This window comes from Lentinus tigrinus (assembly GCF_003813185.1).
Source record: "Lentinus tigrinus ALCF2SS1-7 unplaced genomic scaffold L226scaffold_9, whole genome shotgun sequence".
NCBI classification, from domain to species: Eukaryota; Fungi; Basidiomycota; class Agaricomycetes; order Polyporales; family Polyporaceae; genus Lentinus; species Lentinus tigrinus.
This window is the reverse complement of record NW_027137918.1, coordinates 217,585-233,523: the sequence shown is the minus strand read 5'-3', so window position 1 is coordinate 233,523 and position 15,939 is coordinate 217,585. Positions and strand designations below refer to the sequence as shown.

Below are 15,939 nucleotides of genomic sequence, written 5' to 3'. Positions count from 1 at the left end.
GAGGCATGATGGACACTGCGGTTGACTTCGCGAAAAGAGGTTACGCAGGTGCGTGTGGTTTATAAGCCTCGCCGATTTGCAATTACATTGGAACTTTTGAGTTGTTGACTACGCACATAGAACCTCGAGGTAGTCACAACACTTGCATATGACCTCTCCGAAGACGGAGGGACGTCCGGGTATGTTGTGATCCAATGGAATAGGGTTGGGTTGTGGGTTGGACCACCCATGACGGGGGTTATACACCGCAACACCACTGACTGTGCGTAACTTCTCGTTACGTACCGTTGCCAAACAATTACCTTGTTCTCAGGTTCATGTCCTTTTTCGCAGGAGATGCGTTCAAGTTGTGGCACTCTCTATGCTATCTCTTGTTCATATGAGCCCGGATCGCCTCGCGACCGTAACTTCTGGAAGCTGACGCGCGTGGTTCATCACCAGTCTGCCGAACTATCCGAAGGGCTTGCTTGTATTAAAGAGACGTTGACGCAAGAGCGATCTGCAGTCGCTCGACGATTCTCAATCCTCCCTCGAAGGTTCAAACGTTCACCATGCAGCTCATCGCCTCTCTCGCTATCGCCGCCGCCATGGCTGTCTCCGCCCATGCCGCTGCGACGATTACGTCTCTCGTCATCAACACTCCGTGCGTAGCTTCCCTGTGACGGGCCGCGTATGCTCCAGGCTCACTGCTCTCTCAGGGCCGATGCGACCCAGTGTGTTCCGACTGTGTTCACTTTTTCTGGAGGTGTCGGTGAGTCCATGTATGCTGATACGGTGACATTCAGTGTAGCTCACTGTATGTACCTTCCACAGCGCCGTTCACTCTGGTACGTTCCTGTTATTTCAACCGCATGCTGGCTGATCCGATATGGTCCGCGCTTCTTTTAGAGGTAAGCTCTTTTCCCCCCTTCCCGGAAGTCTTCAAAGATCTCAAGCGGTTCATAGCATCCTCGAAGATGGGAACGTCATCGAGTCCTTCAGTGGACTCACAGGCCCCTCGTTCGTCTGGTCCACCAACGTCCCCGGAGGTATGTGTCTACAGCTCGTCTCGCTGAACATCCGCTGACGTTGACGATATGTAGGCCAATCGATCAGTGTTGAGATCGCTGATGCTAGTGCGACTGCGTTTACTGCTCCCTTCGTGGTTTTGCCGAGTGGTGCGTTGTCATCACGGTCTCTGGCCGCGCCCTTCCTTCAGAATGACAGCTGACAGCACGACCTCTGCAGATGACAGCAGCTGCTTGTAGAGGAGTGTTCGAAGTATGACGACTCATGATGTGATGGATGAATGTAGACGCAATATCAGAAAATCGGAGTAGTGTCATGGTGCGCTCATGGATGCTATGATATGTTGTTGGATACGGCCGTTGGACTTCTAGCATGCGGCCGCGCGCGACATGTCACTCAGGTACGTCCTTCGTTGGTACTCCATAAATTATCTCGATGTACTGACAAGTCCTCAACCAGTCGACTCCACCTCCGTATGATTCGGAGATCTAAACTAGACACACTGGACACGGAGAGCCGCGGAGCTCTGTTATTTCCACCCCGCCTGAGTCTTCCCATGTTCTCCTGGTTTATCTGGTCAGCAGGTCGCCTGTCAGCCAATGACAGGTTTCTTTCCCAGGTAAGAGCTATCAAAGCTGCAATTAACCTCGACGTCTTGAAGGATGCCACGCGTGCCGTGACGTGAGTACTGGAAGCCACAAATTAGTGAAGGCACTCCGCCGGTCGCCTCTGAGGATAAGTACCTCCCATCCCTGGGTGTACCTGCAAGCCCCATATCTCAATCATGCCGGGCACAACGCTACCTCCCGTTCCGCATTATGAACCGCCGTCTGTGACGAAGGAGGACGGTGAGCGCACGGCGTCCTCTATACAGTTTGATGCGTACTAACGCCGCCGCAGTGGACTGGGCCGAGTTCCCGCTTATCGACCTCTCGAAGGCGAAGACGCCAGAGGGACGCGCTGAGCTCGCCCCAGTCGTGCGCGATGCGATGCGCACGCACGGCTTCCTCTACGTCGTCAATCATGGCCTCACGCAAGCGCAGGTACGCCGTCCCTGTAACTTGAATTCGAGCGAACGCGCCGGCTGAGAGCCGTACGTGTTCACAGACCGATCGCTACTTCGACATCGCAGACATGCCTTTCGCACAGGTCCCGGAAGAGGAGAAGAAACAGCTGGCTGGAAAGATCGTGGAGAACGGCTCGTACAGAGGATACAAGGCCCGTCGGCTCTGGGTGAGTATCATCTGAGGTTCGTTGGCCCTTGCCTGACAGAACGCGCCCCGTGTTGCAGACAATTGACAATGGGGTCCGGGATGAAATCGAGCATTACAACCGTACGCTCTCTGCATGCCGGTGTATGCGGAGATTGCTGAATCTTGTATTTGCAGTGCACCGCCCCATCTTCCAGCAGCAGCACCCGAAGGCTTTGCAGCCGTTCCTTCCGGAGCTGCGTTCACTTACGGAGCATAACCACTACAATGTCTTGTTTCCCATCCTGAGGTACATGAGGCACAGGCGACGCTTGTGCAAGGTCAATCTGACGCCGACATGACGCAGGATGCTCGCGCTCGGTCTCGAGCTGCCTGAAGAAACGTTTGTCAACTTGCACCGCTTTGAAGACGAAGGCGAGACGTACCGTAAGTTGAGTTCCTATCATCGCAGTGGTGTCGGCTTGTGACCTGGGTGCGAATTTCTTTTGCCTTAGTCCGCTATATGAAATAGTGAGTACCCCAACATGCCTACTCACGCCGGTCTGATCGCGACTCTGTAGCTTTCCATACCAAACCGAGACGGATGAGGCCAGAGTAAAGAATGTCTGGCTTAAAGGACATACAGGCGCATCTCTTCGTTGCCATTTGACGTAGACCTCGTTGCTCAACCTAGCCCTCAGACATCGGATCGATCACGATTCTCTGGAGCCAGCCCGTCACCGCACTGCAGATCATGTCTCCGGACGGCAAATGGCGCTACGTCAAGCACATCCCCAACGGCCTCGTACGTACTCATCCTTATGCTCACCTTCTCCTAGATTGGGGCCCGTCTCATGCCTTGGCAGGTCGTCAACGCAGGCGACTCCATGGAAATGCTCTCCGGCGGGTTCTACAAAGCGACCATCCACCGCGTCGTCCAACCCCCCACGGACCAGCGCGGCCGCACGCGCCTGGGGATGTTCTACTTCGCGATCCCGAGCGACGACGTGAAGCTCGTGCCGCTCGCGGAGAGCCCCGTCCTGCAGCGCGTCGGGATCACGCGCAAGTGTGCGGACGAAGACGCGCCGACGGCGCGCGAGTGGCGGATGGCGCGCACGAGGGCGTACGGGTTGTCGGAGCTGCAGCGGAGGGACGACGTTGTGGAGGAGCAGGTCCTGAATGGGGTCGTGCTTAAGCATTACAATTGAGAGTCTTGAGGCTGTGGAGGAGGTCACGTACCAGCTGTCCTATATCTCTCCGCGTGCGCAGAAGAGTCAGCGATCGATGCCAGGGAGCTACACACTACGGCCTGTCGGAGTTACGCCGAGCACGAGCAGGGGATCGAAGACCATGCATGATCGCTGAGTATCACAGCGTCCCCGTTCCGCTGATGAGGCATCTAGACAGAGAACAAAGGCAGAAACCCGCCTTCTAGCTGCTTTGTATGTGATTATGTGGTCCTTTCGCCCCACGTCTACCGCAGCACAAAGGAAGGAACAGCTGAAGAGGCACAGTTCCAGCTTCGATTCCCACCACACACCAATGCGCCCCCCAACATTCGACGAAATTCGCGACGTCGCTGAACAGGCCGTCAACATCTTCCGCAACCACGGCCTGGACTCCTGTCTGTTCGGGAGCGCAGCATGCAGTCTCTTCGGAGTCAGTCGCACCCCAAACGTGAGACCGGGCTCTCTTCTCACGTCGATTCTTCACTGACAAAGTGATTGGGGGACCTTGATAACGACATACACAGGACGTAGACTTGGTCGTGCTCACCAAGAATTACGACCAAGAGGAGCTCAAGCAGCTCCTCGTCGACAGCTCTGGCGACTTCTACCTCGTCCCCTCCCGTAACCCATCCGCCACCTACAGCGTCCTCTGGTGTCGTCTCCCTGGGCGCGGCGGTGGCCGAGGGCGCTCACGCAAATGCAAAGTCGACATCCTCGTCCCCGGGGTGCTCAACATCCCCAACGTCCCGTGGCGGCGAGTCAAGATGATCGACGGGCTACCCGCGATGCCGCTCATCCCGCTGCTGCTCTTGAAGCTGCAGGGATGGTCGGACCACCGCGACTCGCACAGGGCGGACATGCAGGAGAAGCAGTACGTCGATGCGGAGGACATACTGGAGCTGCTGGAGATCGCGGTGGGGCGGGACCAGGAGGTGCGGCAGGGAAACTTGTCGTGGATGCCGCGGAGGCTGATCTGGGACTCTGAGGCGCGTGTGGAGGAGTTCAAGGAGGAGTATCCGATTAGTGCGATGGACTGGCAGGACGTAGGGTTCGATTGAATGAGGTGTTGCTCGTTGGCGAAGTACTGACGGACGGACAAAGTTCATGGCAAACGGGAAACACACGAAGAAGAATGTGACCTGCCCTATTATCGGTAGGTGATGACGCGACGCTGGAAGGCGGACAGAGACTAACCTACACGACGCTCTCACCTTGAGCTCCTTGCATTCCCGTTAACACCTGCATAGCTCCAGGATGTCGACAATTACCCAGCAGCATCTTATCAAAGAGGAGGCTCACAGAAAGAGCGCAGATGAGTCATTACACGGGTCTTGCAGCATCACGACGTTGTAGCCTGAGCCAACCATGTATCTCATGCCAACTTGGTGTGTATGGGAATTAGTCCAGATTCATAACTCCGTTGCTGCAATTCTTAGATGAGAAGGAACCTGTTCTGATAGAACCACAGTAGCCACAAGAATTGACGTTGCAAAGATCGAAGGAGAGTGAGATGGTAGAGTAAGATGGGTGGGCTAGGTTGGGGGCGGAGAGGGCAAGGATGACAGTCAGGACGAAATTCAAGGCGCTAAACCAACTAGGACAAGGCGTGGGAATTTAGGTTTACTTAAGGTTGGCCTAATGTAGATTCGACCACTACACGTGACATTCACGTGACTTTTTGAGGGCCGTATATCCTCGTCCAGCACTCTCCGGAAGACGGGGAAAGGGGGATCGTGTTCGGAAATGCTCACATGGGTTGCGTGCCAAGTCTCAGCCCCATCCATTCACAGGGGAGGGAGGGAGAAGGCGAACATGCTAAGCGAGAGAGTGGTCGAATCTACACTGGGCCAACCTTACTAGCACACTAAGTTACTGGTTAGTCGACGCGCAGAGGTTAAACATCAAACGTCAAACGTTAGTCCTTATAGTAAGTCCTCCTGTTCAAAGGAGTACACGGTCTGAGGAAACATGCCAACGTTCCATTCTCGGCAGCGACTAGTTTGACTCATCTGCTTCCTTCAGTGGCGGTGGCCAAGGCCCGCACACTCCAAGCTTAAAGAAGTGATAGCGTCGAGAATGAACTTAGGGCATGGGACTAGTACGAACTGCCTGTACGAAGCGGGGGCTTCGTCGGCGATATGAGTTTTCCACAAAGTTCTTGTGATCACTGTTCTAGTAGTACATGTGGACCATACAATCGTGGTGTCCTCAATGCATTGGCAGATGAACCGGGAGCAGCGGATATCGTCCACCGCGCTGTGGTGAACGTGATGAAAGTAGACGAGTCTTCCACCAGTGGTGGCGCGACGTTTGCAACACCCTAGATGCTGGTAATTCATTAAATCATTAGTGCTAGCGCGCGCGAGGATTTATGAGACGCACCCCGACTGACCTAGCTATGTCGAACGATCGCTTATCGTCAGTAGTACCTCCGGTGGGTCTCTAGCTGAACGACGACAACCTCGCCTATACGGAGTACGGACATCAGCTCAGCGCAAGCAATTCACAACATCCCAAAATCGGAGGGAAGGTAGTAAGAGACGCACTCTGCTCCTGGACTACAGGCCCTACTACCCGATTACGTCTACGGAGTCGCTGAACAATTCCAGAGATGACTGCGAGCACGAAGAGACTGACAAGTACGGGGATGAGAATGTGTGGCAGGGAGAAGGAAGAGGTTGTGGACAGTTGTGGCGAGGATGTGGGAGTCGGGAAAAGGGAGTCTGAGGAGGTGCTGGTGTGTGATGCGTTCGTTGAGGTTGAGTGGGTGCTATGGGGGTGGGTTTCCGACGCCGACGAGAACACCGACGTCAACGTAGATAAAGTTGATGTGGTATCGCGTAACTGTATGCGTTCGGCGAGTTGGAGAGGGTGAGTGTCACTGGGAGGGTGATCGCAGGTCACCGCCGGCATGACTGGGTATGTGCGGCCCAGCACCAAATGTCGAGCAGCAAACGACTTCGGATCACGGTCTACCGTGGTGAGGTATCCACTGGGGTACCTGAGACATTCTGAAGAATTTGAAGAATGAAAGGGCGTCTTCGTTGTCTCTACGCGCATGCGCCGTCGCAACGCTGTCAATATCGAAGGTCAGGGTGTGCTACACCAGCTGTGACAGCTCACGTACATGTTCGTCTCAGTTTACACGGTGCATTGGTCAAAACGCAACTGCAATGCCACAGGCACCTTGGCGGACAGATGTATCCAGTCACAGTGCATGCGTGCGATCGAAGTTACTGCAGGACGTAAGGATACGCTGACCGGGCGTCTCTGTATGGCAGATGGTCAGACGGAATGAAGGCACGCACAAGTTGATTGCAGCTCACCTTCAACGTTGAACGTTGACTGATCGGCCAAAGAGGTTGAGAAAGGAATGGGTCCGCCACCAACTGATGAATTCGTGCGATGTAGCGACGTGGCGCGGAGATAAATACATAGCTCTCAGCCATGCCCATGAATTTCCATGGAGTTACAGCTGCAGGGCGAACCCGCGGCGATCTCATGCCCTTAAGTGCCTGCGAGGAAAACACTGGCATTCCGGATATCCTGCAAAATACCGAAAGGGTAAGCTCCTATTGACGATGAAAGAGGATCTCCATGCCTCCCGTGGAGTGGCATTACGACTTTCTGGAAGTAATGATGGTGGAGGCGTCTCGACGTGTTCTCATATCACAACAGTGTCATGTTGAAGCGGAGAGCGACAGACGCACCAGTGTAATTGCCGTTACGAGCAATCGTGCCGAAAGCAAGGAAAATCTGGCCGTTTATGCATTCATAGACTAGAGGGTGTGCCCGACTCGAGAGAGGTGGATGAAAGTCTCAATTAACTGGCGCTTGCGGCTGCGTGTCGCGTGGTGATTCCCACGACGGGGCACGTGATCGTGGCGCAGCGTGTCGGTGACCGGATCGGGATCAGCGGCTATGGGAGGCGGCGCGATTAGCTCGAGGTCGCCAATCGACCTCCCAACGTCGTCTCCGACCTCTTCCACGTCGCCCACCGCCGCCATGGCGGCCGACGACAAGACCCTGAAGATTGCTGCCCGCCTCGGTGCGTGTTCCTGCTTCCTGGGAGACATATCCGCTTTATGACATGAAGTAACGCCCATATATTCGGTGAATCATATCCGCCACAGTCTGCACCGACCAATGGCTCGTCACCCACGTCGACCCCTCCTGGTCCATTCTCCAGCTCAAGCAGTATCTCCTCCACAAGTTCCTGCAGGATCCCGCGGACGAAGACCACAATCCCCGTGCCATCCCCGTCTCTCCTCGCAAGACCCGCCGCCGTTCCCTCTCTCCCATAACCTTCGCCGCACCACCGCCGCGCAAGGCCAAGCTTCCTCCCGGGCCTCCCACGAGCGATGAGGATTCCAGCATGAGCGATGTCTCTGCCGACGTCGACGACGACGACGTCAACATCACCAAGTCGTTTACCGATGCCCACCGCTACAAGTACAACGCTCGCCCGTCCACGTCTTCCGCCTCAGAGTCCGTCACCCGCCTCCTCTCTGACGGCGGCCCAGATCCGCAAGCATACATACTGCTCACTTTCTCGACTACCCAGATTCTGGAGGATCGCTTCTCATTGTCATGGTACGACATCCATCCTCATGAACTGCTCGAACTCCATCCCGTGTCTGTCTCCTTTATCTCCCTCCAACGCTGCTCCCTCGACGCATACATCGCCCCTTACTTTGCTGCCAGAGTATGGGCCCTGCGGATAGTTGGCAACAAGTTCGATGCAGCACCGAGTATCCTGCGAAAGCGCAACGCCGACGACGACGGCACTGCGGAGGGCAGGACATCGGGCGCGCGAGACAAGAAGCGGAAGGTGGCTGTTGAGTGGAAGGAGCGATGGGCTATCATTCATCAAGGTGTTCTTTCGCTGTGCAAGGAGCGCCATGTGAGTACTTCTCTCCTAAGTAGCTGGGGCGCGGCAGGAGGTGGATATATGCGGTGAAGTGTTGACCCACTTGCCTCCAGGATACCCATGCGGCCTTCTCTGCGCCCTTGTCAGCATTGCTGTCTATTCGCGACAGCGCGCACTTCACCCTGCCCCTCCATGCACGCCGACTGCGCCAGAAGTCATCATCGCCCCCCGCGTCCAACGTTGTGTGCCTCAAGTTCGCGTCCCCCTCGAGCGAGCGGCAACGGACGTTCTCGAACGAGTCCATGTCCGTGAGTTTCGAGCGTCGAACTTCGGACCCGCACGCGTCTTCGTTCGCGCCCTCAGGATCTGGTAGCCAAGGCGCGTGGTGGCGTCGAGGATCGCGAGACGTGTCGACGACTCTGACCATGGGACTGGCGTCGAGTGCAAGCATACTGGTTGGTAGCGGGAATGTGATGGATGCCTGGGATTCGTTCGCACGGCGCGGAAGTAGGACAGGCTTGGATGACTCTGATGAGGAAGGAACACCGGCCAAAGAGAAGGGCAAAGGGAAGGCTCGGGACGACGATGAGGATTCGGTGTGGATTGTTTTGGATATGCTGAACAGCGGAGGTGCGTCTTCACTCTGTTTCTATGTTCTTGGAGTGTCTCAACGACCTCCAGCGTGCTCGCATATCCTCCGCGTCCTGCACAGGCAAGCGCCATCAGCATGCCATTCTACTTTTCTTCCCTCGCGCACTCCCTCCATGTGCTCTCCCGCGCCGTCTCCCATCATCTTCAGCTCACGCGCTTCCACGCCTGTAACACCAATGTCCCCCACGACTCCTGGACCTTCTGCTTCTTATAATTTCCCTCAACCTCCCATGCTGTCGCCAACGTCTGCAAGCCCGATGCCACTGCCTCTTGCGACTCCTTCATCCACATCTCTCAATGCCTATCCCTTCCCGGTCGTGAATGAGTCACGCAGGGCCAGCCCGGCGGTGAAACTGCCAACTATTGACACCTCAGTGACTGCGCATAATCTGGGTCTCCCATACCCTGCATGGAGATTGTCACTTGTACGCAACGCGCGTCGGGCAGGTCTTGGTGCCGTCGGCCGCGCGATGGAGCTCGTCATGTTTGGAGATGAGGACGAGGAGGACCTGGCAGATATCGAGGATGCTGAAGACGATGATCTCGCCATAGAGTGGGCGCGCCGTAACAGCAGTGTTGGCCCCTCGCCCATCGAACCGCCGCCAATTGCACTATCGCCAACTACGCGGTCTCGCGAGCAATTCAAGTTTCCAACAAGGCACGATAGTGCTAGTGACCCGGCCTTCAAGAGCATCCCTGAGGAGGGGCCTGCTCCCCACCCAGACCTGGACACACCTTCACAGCTAGAGCCCGCGCCAGTGTTGGAGCCGCCTCCGCGTCCGCACCGAACGTCGCATCCGCTCGTCGATCTCAGGTCGCTGTACAGCACGGAACGCGATACGTTGCACGACTCCGATGGGAGTGAGGCAGAATGGGACGGCTGGGTCGACGCGCTCGTTGCGCAACGTAGGGAGGACGCGTTGCTCGCGCGCGCACGGGGAAGGCGCGACGCGCTGCTGTCTCCCGAAGGCGTGGATACCGTCCTCTCCGGTACCGTCAGCACCGTTCGTCCTGCCGGCTCAGGCGGGCCCTTCTGGGCGGAGGGATGGTCGTCGCAGTTCGGCGGCTCAAGGACCTCACTCTCTCAGATGGAGAGCCCGGACGTTGAGCATCCCGACGAGGAGGGCGGGACGTGGGACTGGGTGCAGCGCAGCGACGTCGAGATCGACGTCGACACCGAGTCGTCCGCACACAGCTCCGACCCCAACGCGGGCTCCATCCCCGGCTCCCAGCGCCGCGCGTCAGATTCGCGCGTGAAGCGGCAGCACAAGAACACGGCGCAGCTGGACGGCGAGGGGCAGCAGACGCTCTCGAGCTACTCGTCCGCGGACTCCCTGCTCAAGCGCACGATCCGCACGAACATCAAGTCGATCAAGAATCTGAGCCTGGGCCAGGCGAAACGCGCGTCGATGCACGTCCTGTTCCCCTCTGCGTCCAAGTCCGACGTCAACCTCGACCCGGACGTCCCGCCCCGCGCGGCGTCCGCGTCGCCCCCGCCCTCGCAGAACCTGTCCCCGTCCCGGCCGTCGATGACAAGCATGCGCAGCACCACCAGCGTGAGCACGAGCACGCGCCCGCGCCCGTTCTCCCCGCTCTCGAGCCAGCTCCCGGAACAGGGGCACGACGACGACGAGGACGACGAGGAAGAGCCGGAGGACGGAGACGGCGATGAAGAACACGAAGCGGACGCGGATGTGGACGACGTAGACGAGGGCGCCGAGGGCGAGGGCGAGGGCTACATGGACAGCGAGCTCGGGCACAACCCGCAGCTCACGGGCGGGCACCACCCGATCCCGATGCCCGGGATGCGCATGGTGCCCGCGGGGTACACGACGTTCCAGCACTCGGCGCTGTATGGGCGCGGCGCTGCTGAGCAGGGCGCGGAGGAGAAGACGCACGCGGGGATCGTGCATGGGCAGTCGATGCAGAAGCTGCCGATGGGCATGGGGAGGATGGTCACGACCGTGAGCAGCACGGTTAGCGTGGGGCCGAGTGCGCGGCGGGGCGCGACGCGGTAGATATGAGTATACTGTATGAGGGGGAGAGAAGTGACAGATCAGGAAAAGTGTACTATAGGATAGTAGAGGTTTACAGTATGGGCCTTCTTCGCGTTTTGGTCTCTGAGAGGGCTGCGCCCGGCGTAGTTATAGTACGGCTGTACTATGTAATCATACCTATACGTTATATTGTACTCGCGCTGCTCGTCGCGGCGCATATTGAGGTCTCTGGCATGTATGTATCTCACACCCACTTACTTACCACTTGTACTCCTAGCATTCTCTCAACATATTCGGTATATATCCCTTGTCAACCCTTTCCTTCGTTGTTCCGTGTTAGTGTGCGTTATGTTACATACAAGTATATCTCTGCAGAGTCTGCGAGGACTCCTTCGATTGGGATTGGGAACCTCAGTCGTACCCTCCAGTTGAGAGCGACGGCGGTAGCGCGTCTGCGCCTGCGCCGCACGAGACGTCGATGTCGTCCGTAAGCTGCAGCTCGACGAGCGAGCCGTTCGTGAACGCGTCCCACTCGATGAAGCAGTTCGACTTCCACGGCTGCCCGTCGATCGTCACATTCTGCACGAGCATCCTTCGTCAGCTCTGCACCGGCATGCACGCTACGCACATTTCAATATGAGTGATACTGACCTTGACGAAGACATGCCCCCCAGTGCCGTCGGATGGGTTGCCTTTGAACCCGTTTGCGCGGATGGTGGTCGTGGTGTTGAGCACCGGGTTCCGGAAGGAGATCTCGGGGAAGTAGGGAGACGAGAGCAGGAACTGCTTCGTCGCGGGCAGGGGGTACAAGCCCGCAAGGTAGAACGCGACGTAGCTACCCATCGCGCCCGAGTCTGAGAATGAACAAGTGCCGCAGGCGGTAAGCATCTATCTCGCGCGGAGGGGAGGGAAGGACAAGAGGAAGAGCCGCACCGTCGTTCCCCGGAAGGCCATTGGTGGAGGTGTTGTAGAACTCGGCGATGACCTGGCGAGAGCGCTGCGTGCTCAGCCCCGGCTTGTTCGCGTAGTGGTACATGAAGGGGATCTGCTGAGACGGCTCGTCCGTGGAGTCGAAGTATCCCTGGAGGAGGAAGCGCAGCCATTGTGAGAGGGAGAATCGAGCTGGGTGGCGGTGAGAACGAGGAGCGGAGCCTACCTCGTCGAAGATGAAGTTTAGCCGTTGTACGAAGCTGTCCGTGCCGCCTTGGAGCTCGATGAGCTTTGCGGTGTCGTGTGGGACGTATTGAGTGTACTACAGGCGTATTGATGATGATTATGAGACGAGGTTGCAATGGTCCTATAGCACATGAGAAGAAGTGCTTACGACGATGGGAGAACCTTCGTAGAAGCCGTCGTGGTTCTGTGCGTTCAGGAAGCAGGTGGCGTGCCTGGGATCGTGTATACTGCAGTGGCGGGGATCGGTGAAGTTGAACTTGCCATTGGCGAATCGCGGCTTAATAATCGCAATAAGCACACGTCGCTCCCACAAAACGGAGAAGGTCAAGGACACACCTGCATGAAGCCGGCGATGTCCTTCCTGCCAGGGAACGTGGTGTTCGGATTCCACACGTTATTGAAGTTTTCCGAGCGTTGGGCATACTAAACGCATCGTGTGAGTAGCTTGTGACAAGCTCAGGGCTTGGTGACGGCACCTTCTGTCCGTCGCTGGTCTTCCCGAGGACCTTGGCTACCTGCGAGATGGTGAAGTCGTCAAAGGCATACTGCAGGGTCCAGCACGTCAGCTGCAGGTGACGCGTGTGGACAGACGAAGGCACACCTCCAGAGTGCGAGAGACTTGCTTCGAGTTCGTTCCACTCCTTTCGAAGACGTCCTGTGGGATATAGCCTGCAATCCGATGTTCCGAATCAGCACCCAGCCCGGTAGGCCGCGGACCCTCCTCACGGGCAGCGACTTACCGAGAGTCTTCCAGATGTTGGCCTGCCTACCCTGCAGATCCCAATTCTGAGACTGCAGCTCCGCATCAGCGAGCAGGGCGGTGTACAGTGCGTCTGCCGGCACGCTCAATGCGTCAGCTTGTTCTTGGAACTTAACGAGGAATTCTGCGAGGATGGGGTCTCCGTCTGCGTCATGGTAGTGAATAATGAGTAACTGGAATGATATCGCGAACTGGAAGAGATGGACGTACTACTCCCTCCTTGGATGAACTGCTTCACTGTTGCACCTCGGCATTCGGGGAGCCAACCTGATGCACACGGTTCGTACCGTCCTTGACATCACAAGGAAGATATTGAACATACCCTCATGCTGCTGGATGTTGATCATCCCTCGTACTATGCGTGCGAACGTCGCTGGATCATGGAGTGCCATGAAGGGAAACAAGGTGCGGTATGTGTCCCACTGAAGGAATCTCATCCGCTTAGGTCTAGCTTATAGTAGGGGAGTCAGTACTCACATTGCAGTAGAACGAGTCGTAGTACGGTTCCGTTGAGTTCCAAAGCGGGTTCTCTCCGGTATCTGCCCCATGCTGTGTCAATACGACTTCTTCACACTTCAGACGAGGATGAACAAAACATACAGTCAGCAGGGGAGAGGTGAGTCCTGTACATCGAACTGTAGAACAAGTCGACGATCTCCGAGTCGACGCCCTTGGGGTCAACTTGGACTCGGCCAAGCAGCTCGCTCCATTGCGCCCGGGACGCGGCCCGAACTTTCTCAAAGCCGAAGTCGGGGATCTCTTGTTCGGCATTCGCACATGCTTGCTCGGGGGAGATCAACGAGACGCCGACGCGAGCGAGGATTGAGGTGCGACCTGGACGCACAACGCGTCAGCATCAGAAGCATCAGTTAAGGGCTGAGAACAATACCGTGTGCATTGGGATTGAAGGTGAACAGCGCTCCGAGTTCGTCAGTAAAGCCTGTAAATTATAAAGTTGACTTCCTCCACCACAGATCCAGCAGCAGGTGGAACGCACTAGTGTAGAGCTGGGTTATCGTCACGGTCTGCTTGACTGGGAAGTTTCCGAGCCACGCGCCGAACTCAGTAGGAGCACCCTACAGACTCGCTGCTTTCAGTATCTAATCTGCCCGCGATATGGGTCAAAGATACGCACCAGGTCGTATCCATCACCTTTGAAGTCCACGCAAGTGAACGCACTGTAGCGTCCAGGTCCAAATGATCCCGCGAAACGTGCTCCGCCTGCCCATCGCATCGTCAGATTTCGCAGGGCCATGAAGGCAGTTGATGGGTCCAAGACTGACCTGTAACCCGGGCGGTCTTCTCATCGAGGTCCATGATGGGATCTGTGCTACTTTGCTGGCCGTCGTTTGTGATGTCGACCACAATGCGCGGAAACTTGATACCCGAAGGGAAAGTATAGCTTCAGAGGGTGACTGTGGTTATGATTGTCTAACAAATAGGATTAGAAGGACACTAACCGATGCAGAGCAGCACGACGAGTGGAGGTCAGCTCCACGCGGATCCCAGTGGACTATATTCTCAATGTCAGATCGTACAGCCATGTGATGACTGTGGAGGATGGCCACACTGACCAAGTTGGAGGCGAAATATCCGGGCTCGGCTGCGTCGTCCGGGGTTCCTGAGACATTCTTTGTGAGACTAAGATCCCAGTGGACCATCGCTACCTACCATCTTCGAGTACCTTGCGCAGAGTCTTGCGTCCGGCTATAGATGTCTGACATTCCTCAAATGTGTTCCCTTTGCCGCACTTCGCGAACGGAAACAGCTTAAACAGTGACAATGGGACGGCCTACAGTCATGATCTCCATGAGAAGCGAAACTGGCAGAGAGCATAAAGCAAACTCACGCCTCCAGTACCGTCATCGTGCAACTGAGAGAAACCCGTCACGTTGAAGATGGGGTCCGCGTCGTACCCCGCATGCTGACAAGTCCGCTTGTGAGCTGCGTAACCTCTGTATGACGACGCGGCTTGACGTACATTTCCCGGCGAGTCGGTGTCCATTCCAACCTTCACCATTCCTTGTGGGATGGTAGCACCTGGCACAGATCAGAATCAGTAATGACTTCATATCAGCGACTACGCTACTCACCTGGAAAGACGTGCCCTCCATTCGTCGTCCCAACAAACAAGTTAACGCGACTCGCAGCATCAGGTATGAAAGCCGCCGACGCGGAGCTCGAAGGTTGCGCAGCACTCGCCGTACTCACGCCAGAGCTCGTGAACGCCACCGACGTCTCGATACCTACCACACCCGACAGCGACAGCACAGACACAAACACCGCCGCCTTCGCACCGGATGACAGCATGGCGGGCGAACGAGCTCACCGGACATGCAGAACTCATCTCCTCTTATACCGTCGCCAGCCCTCGTGCTCGAGAACGCACCTCTCGGCATCGAAGTTGATCAGATTCCCGTCGTGTCAAGCAATATCGTCCGCGCCATTCCAGCCCTTGCCAGACGTCTCAGCGGGAGACACCTGACTGCCTTGCACGCCCGTCGCACGTACGGACGATCAGAGCCGCGGGGGACCGCCGGCCATGTGAGGGCTTTTCAAGGCAGGGGTACGCGCCGTGACAGGCCGTGCGGGTATAGCGGGGAACTTCGAGGAGGGCTCGCGCCGGGGGCGGGCCATTTCTGAGAACAAAGGGTGCTTCTCTCGGGTATATGGCACACGTGATCGCGTGGCCGCGCGGTATCAGAAGGAGCTACACACCTTTGATTGGCAGGATGACTGCATCTGTAATACGGGGCGGGGCGTAGGAATTAGATGCCAGTTTGCCTGTGCAGTTCGTGAGGCATGACAATAAACACAGAAGGTTACGTACCTATGGAATCGAGAAGCATCCACGAGGTTGGGTATTGATATCGGACCTGTGAGGAGGTCAGCATCCGTTACCTCCGGCCAGACGACTTGGAGGAGGGTCTACCGGGGAATCCTCGGATATCTGCATTGAGTTCTATAGACACAACATTCCAGGGGTAACGGGCGATACAAAGGATCATTACACGAAGTTGGGGAGCACCTCTATTGATACATAATATGCCTGCGCGCA

The 15,939-nt window shown here is 56.6% G+C and overlaps 5 protein-coding genes across 5 annotated transcripts; 4 read left to right on the top strand and 1 right to left on the bottom strand.

Annotated features, from left to right (window-relative positions):
• Nucleotides 1–551: 551 nt before the first annotated feature.
• On the top strand, nucleotides 552–1,247 carry L226DRAFT_570040 (uncharacterized protein; the record flags this gene model as incomplete). The annotated part of the gene is made up of 6 exons (XM_067684394.1): nucleotides 552–643; nucleotides 699–751; nucleotides 814–827; nucleotides 896–1,028; nucleotides 1,083–1,157; nucleotides 1,228–1,247. 6 exons carry the CDS (start codon nucleotides 552–554, stop codon nucleotides 1,245–1,247), a joined length of 387 nt encoding a protein of 128 aa, XP_067536367.1.
• Nucleotides 1,248–1,737: 490 nt separating this feature from the next.
• L226DRAFT_506403 (Clavaminate synthase-like protein) lies at nucleotides 1,738–3,490 on the top strand. The gene is made up of 10 exons (XM_067678077.1): nucleotides 1,738–1,856; nucleotides 1,909–2,051; nucleotides 2,116–2,241; nucleotides 2,300–2,342; nucleotides 2,397–2,508; nucleotides 2,566–2,645; nucleotides 2,714–2,729; nucleotides 2,780–2,844; nucleotides 2,900–3,003; nucleotides 3,065–3,490. Exons 1-10 carry the CDS (start codon nucleotides 1,793–1,795, stop codon nucleotides 3,404–3,406), a joined length of 1,095 nt encoding a protein of 364 aa, XP_067536366.1. The 5' UTR covers nucleotides 1,738–1,792; the 3' UTR covers nucleotides 3,407–3,490.
• A 245-nt stretch (nucleotides 3,491–3,735) lies between these two features.
• On the top strand, nucleotides 3,736–4,768 carry L226DRAFT_533867 (uncharacterized protein). The gene is made up of 3 exons (XM_067680557.1): nucleotides 3,736–3,875; nucleotides 3,952–4,580; nucleotides 4,645–4,768. The coding sequence occupies exons 1-2, from the start codon at nucleotides 3,741–3,743 to the stop codon at nucleotides 4,483–4,485; spliced, it is 669 nt and encodes a 222-aa protein (XP_067536365.1). The 5' UTR covers nucleotides 3,736–3,740; the 3' UTR covers nucleotides 4,486–4,580; nucleotides 4,645–4,768.
• A 2,621-nt stretch (nucleotides 4,769–7,389) lies between these two features.
• On the top strand, nucleotides 7,390–11,265 carry L226DRAFT_484721 (uncharacterized protein). The gene is made up of 4 exons (XM_067677069.1): nucleotides 7,390–7,475; nucleotides 7,561–8,330; nucleotides 8,411–8,927; nucleotides 8,979–11,265. Exons 1-4 carry the CDS (start codon nucleotides 7,433–7,435, stop codon nucleotides 10,964–10,966), a joined length of 3,318 nt encoding a protein of 1,105 aa, XP_067536364.1. The 5' UTR covers nucleotides 7,390–7,432; the 3' UTR covers nucleotides 10,967–11,265.
• A 91-nt stretch (nucleotides 11,266–11,356) lies between these two features.
• Nucleotides 11,357–15,191, bottom strand: L226DRAFT_461600 (glycoside hydrolase family 92 protein; the record flags this gene model as incomplete). Its single annotated transcript, XM_067675664.1, has 23 exons — nucleotides 11,357–11,524; nucleotides 11,597–11,799; nucleotides 11,879–12,026; nucleotides 12,102–12,197; nucleotides 12,270–12,398; nucleotides 12,458–12,544; nucleotides 12,598–12,666; nucleotides 12,723–12,790; nucleotides 12,862–13,026; nucleotides 13,092–13,148; nucleotides 13,204–13,303; nucleotides 13,359–13,420; nucleotides 13,482–13,715; nucleotides 13,771–13,821; nucleotides 13,879–13,957; nucleotides 14,017–14,102; nucleotides 14,165–14,283; nucleotides 14,342–14,394; nucleotides 14,456–14,502; nucleotides 14,553–14,673; nucleotides 14,731–14,805; nucleotides 14,863–14,921; nucleotides 14,975–15,191. 23 exons carry the CDS (start codon nucleotides 15,189–15,191, stop codon nucleotides 11,357–11,359), a joined length of 2,493 nt encoding a protein of 830 aa, XP_067536363.1.
• Nucleotides 15,192–15,939: the final 748 nt, after the last annotated feature.

Coding starts and splice junctions, on each gene's coding strand:
- L226DRAFT_506403 (XM_067678077.1), top strand. CDS start 1,793: ATGCCGGGCACAACGCTACCTCCCGTTCCGCATTATGAACCGCCGTCT. Junction 1,857..1,908: donor GTCTGTGACGAAGGAGGACG/GTGAGCGCACGG, acceptor ACGCCGCCGCAG/TGGACTGGGCCGAGTTCCCG. Junction 2,509..2,565: donor GTCTTGTTTCCCATCCTGAG/GTACATGAGGCA, acceptor GACATGACGCAG/GATGCTCGCGCTCGGTCTCG.
- L226DRAFT_533867 (XM_067680557.1), top strand. CDS start 3,741: ATGCGCCCCCCAACATTCGACGAAATTCGCGACGTCGCTGAACAGGCC. Junction 3,876..3,951: donor GAGTCAGTCGCACCCCAAAC/GTGAGACCGGGC, acceptor CGACATACACAG/GACGTAGACTTGGTCGTGCT.
- L226DRAFT_484721 (XM_067677069.1), top strand. CDS start 7,433: ATGGCGGCCGACGACAAGACCCTGAAGATTGCTGCCCGCCTCG. Junction 7,476..7,560: donor GAAGATTGCTGCCCGCCTCG/GTGCGTGTTCCT, acceptor TATCCGCCACAG/TCTGCACCGACCAATGGCTC. Junction 8,928..8,978: donor GGATATGCTGAACAGCGGAG/GTGCGTCTTCAC, acceptor AACGACCTCCAG/CGTGCTCGCATATCCTCCGC.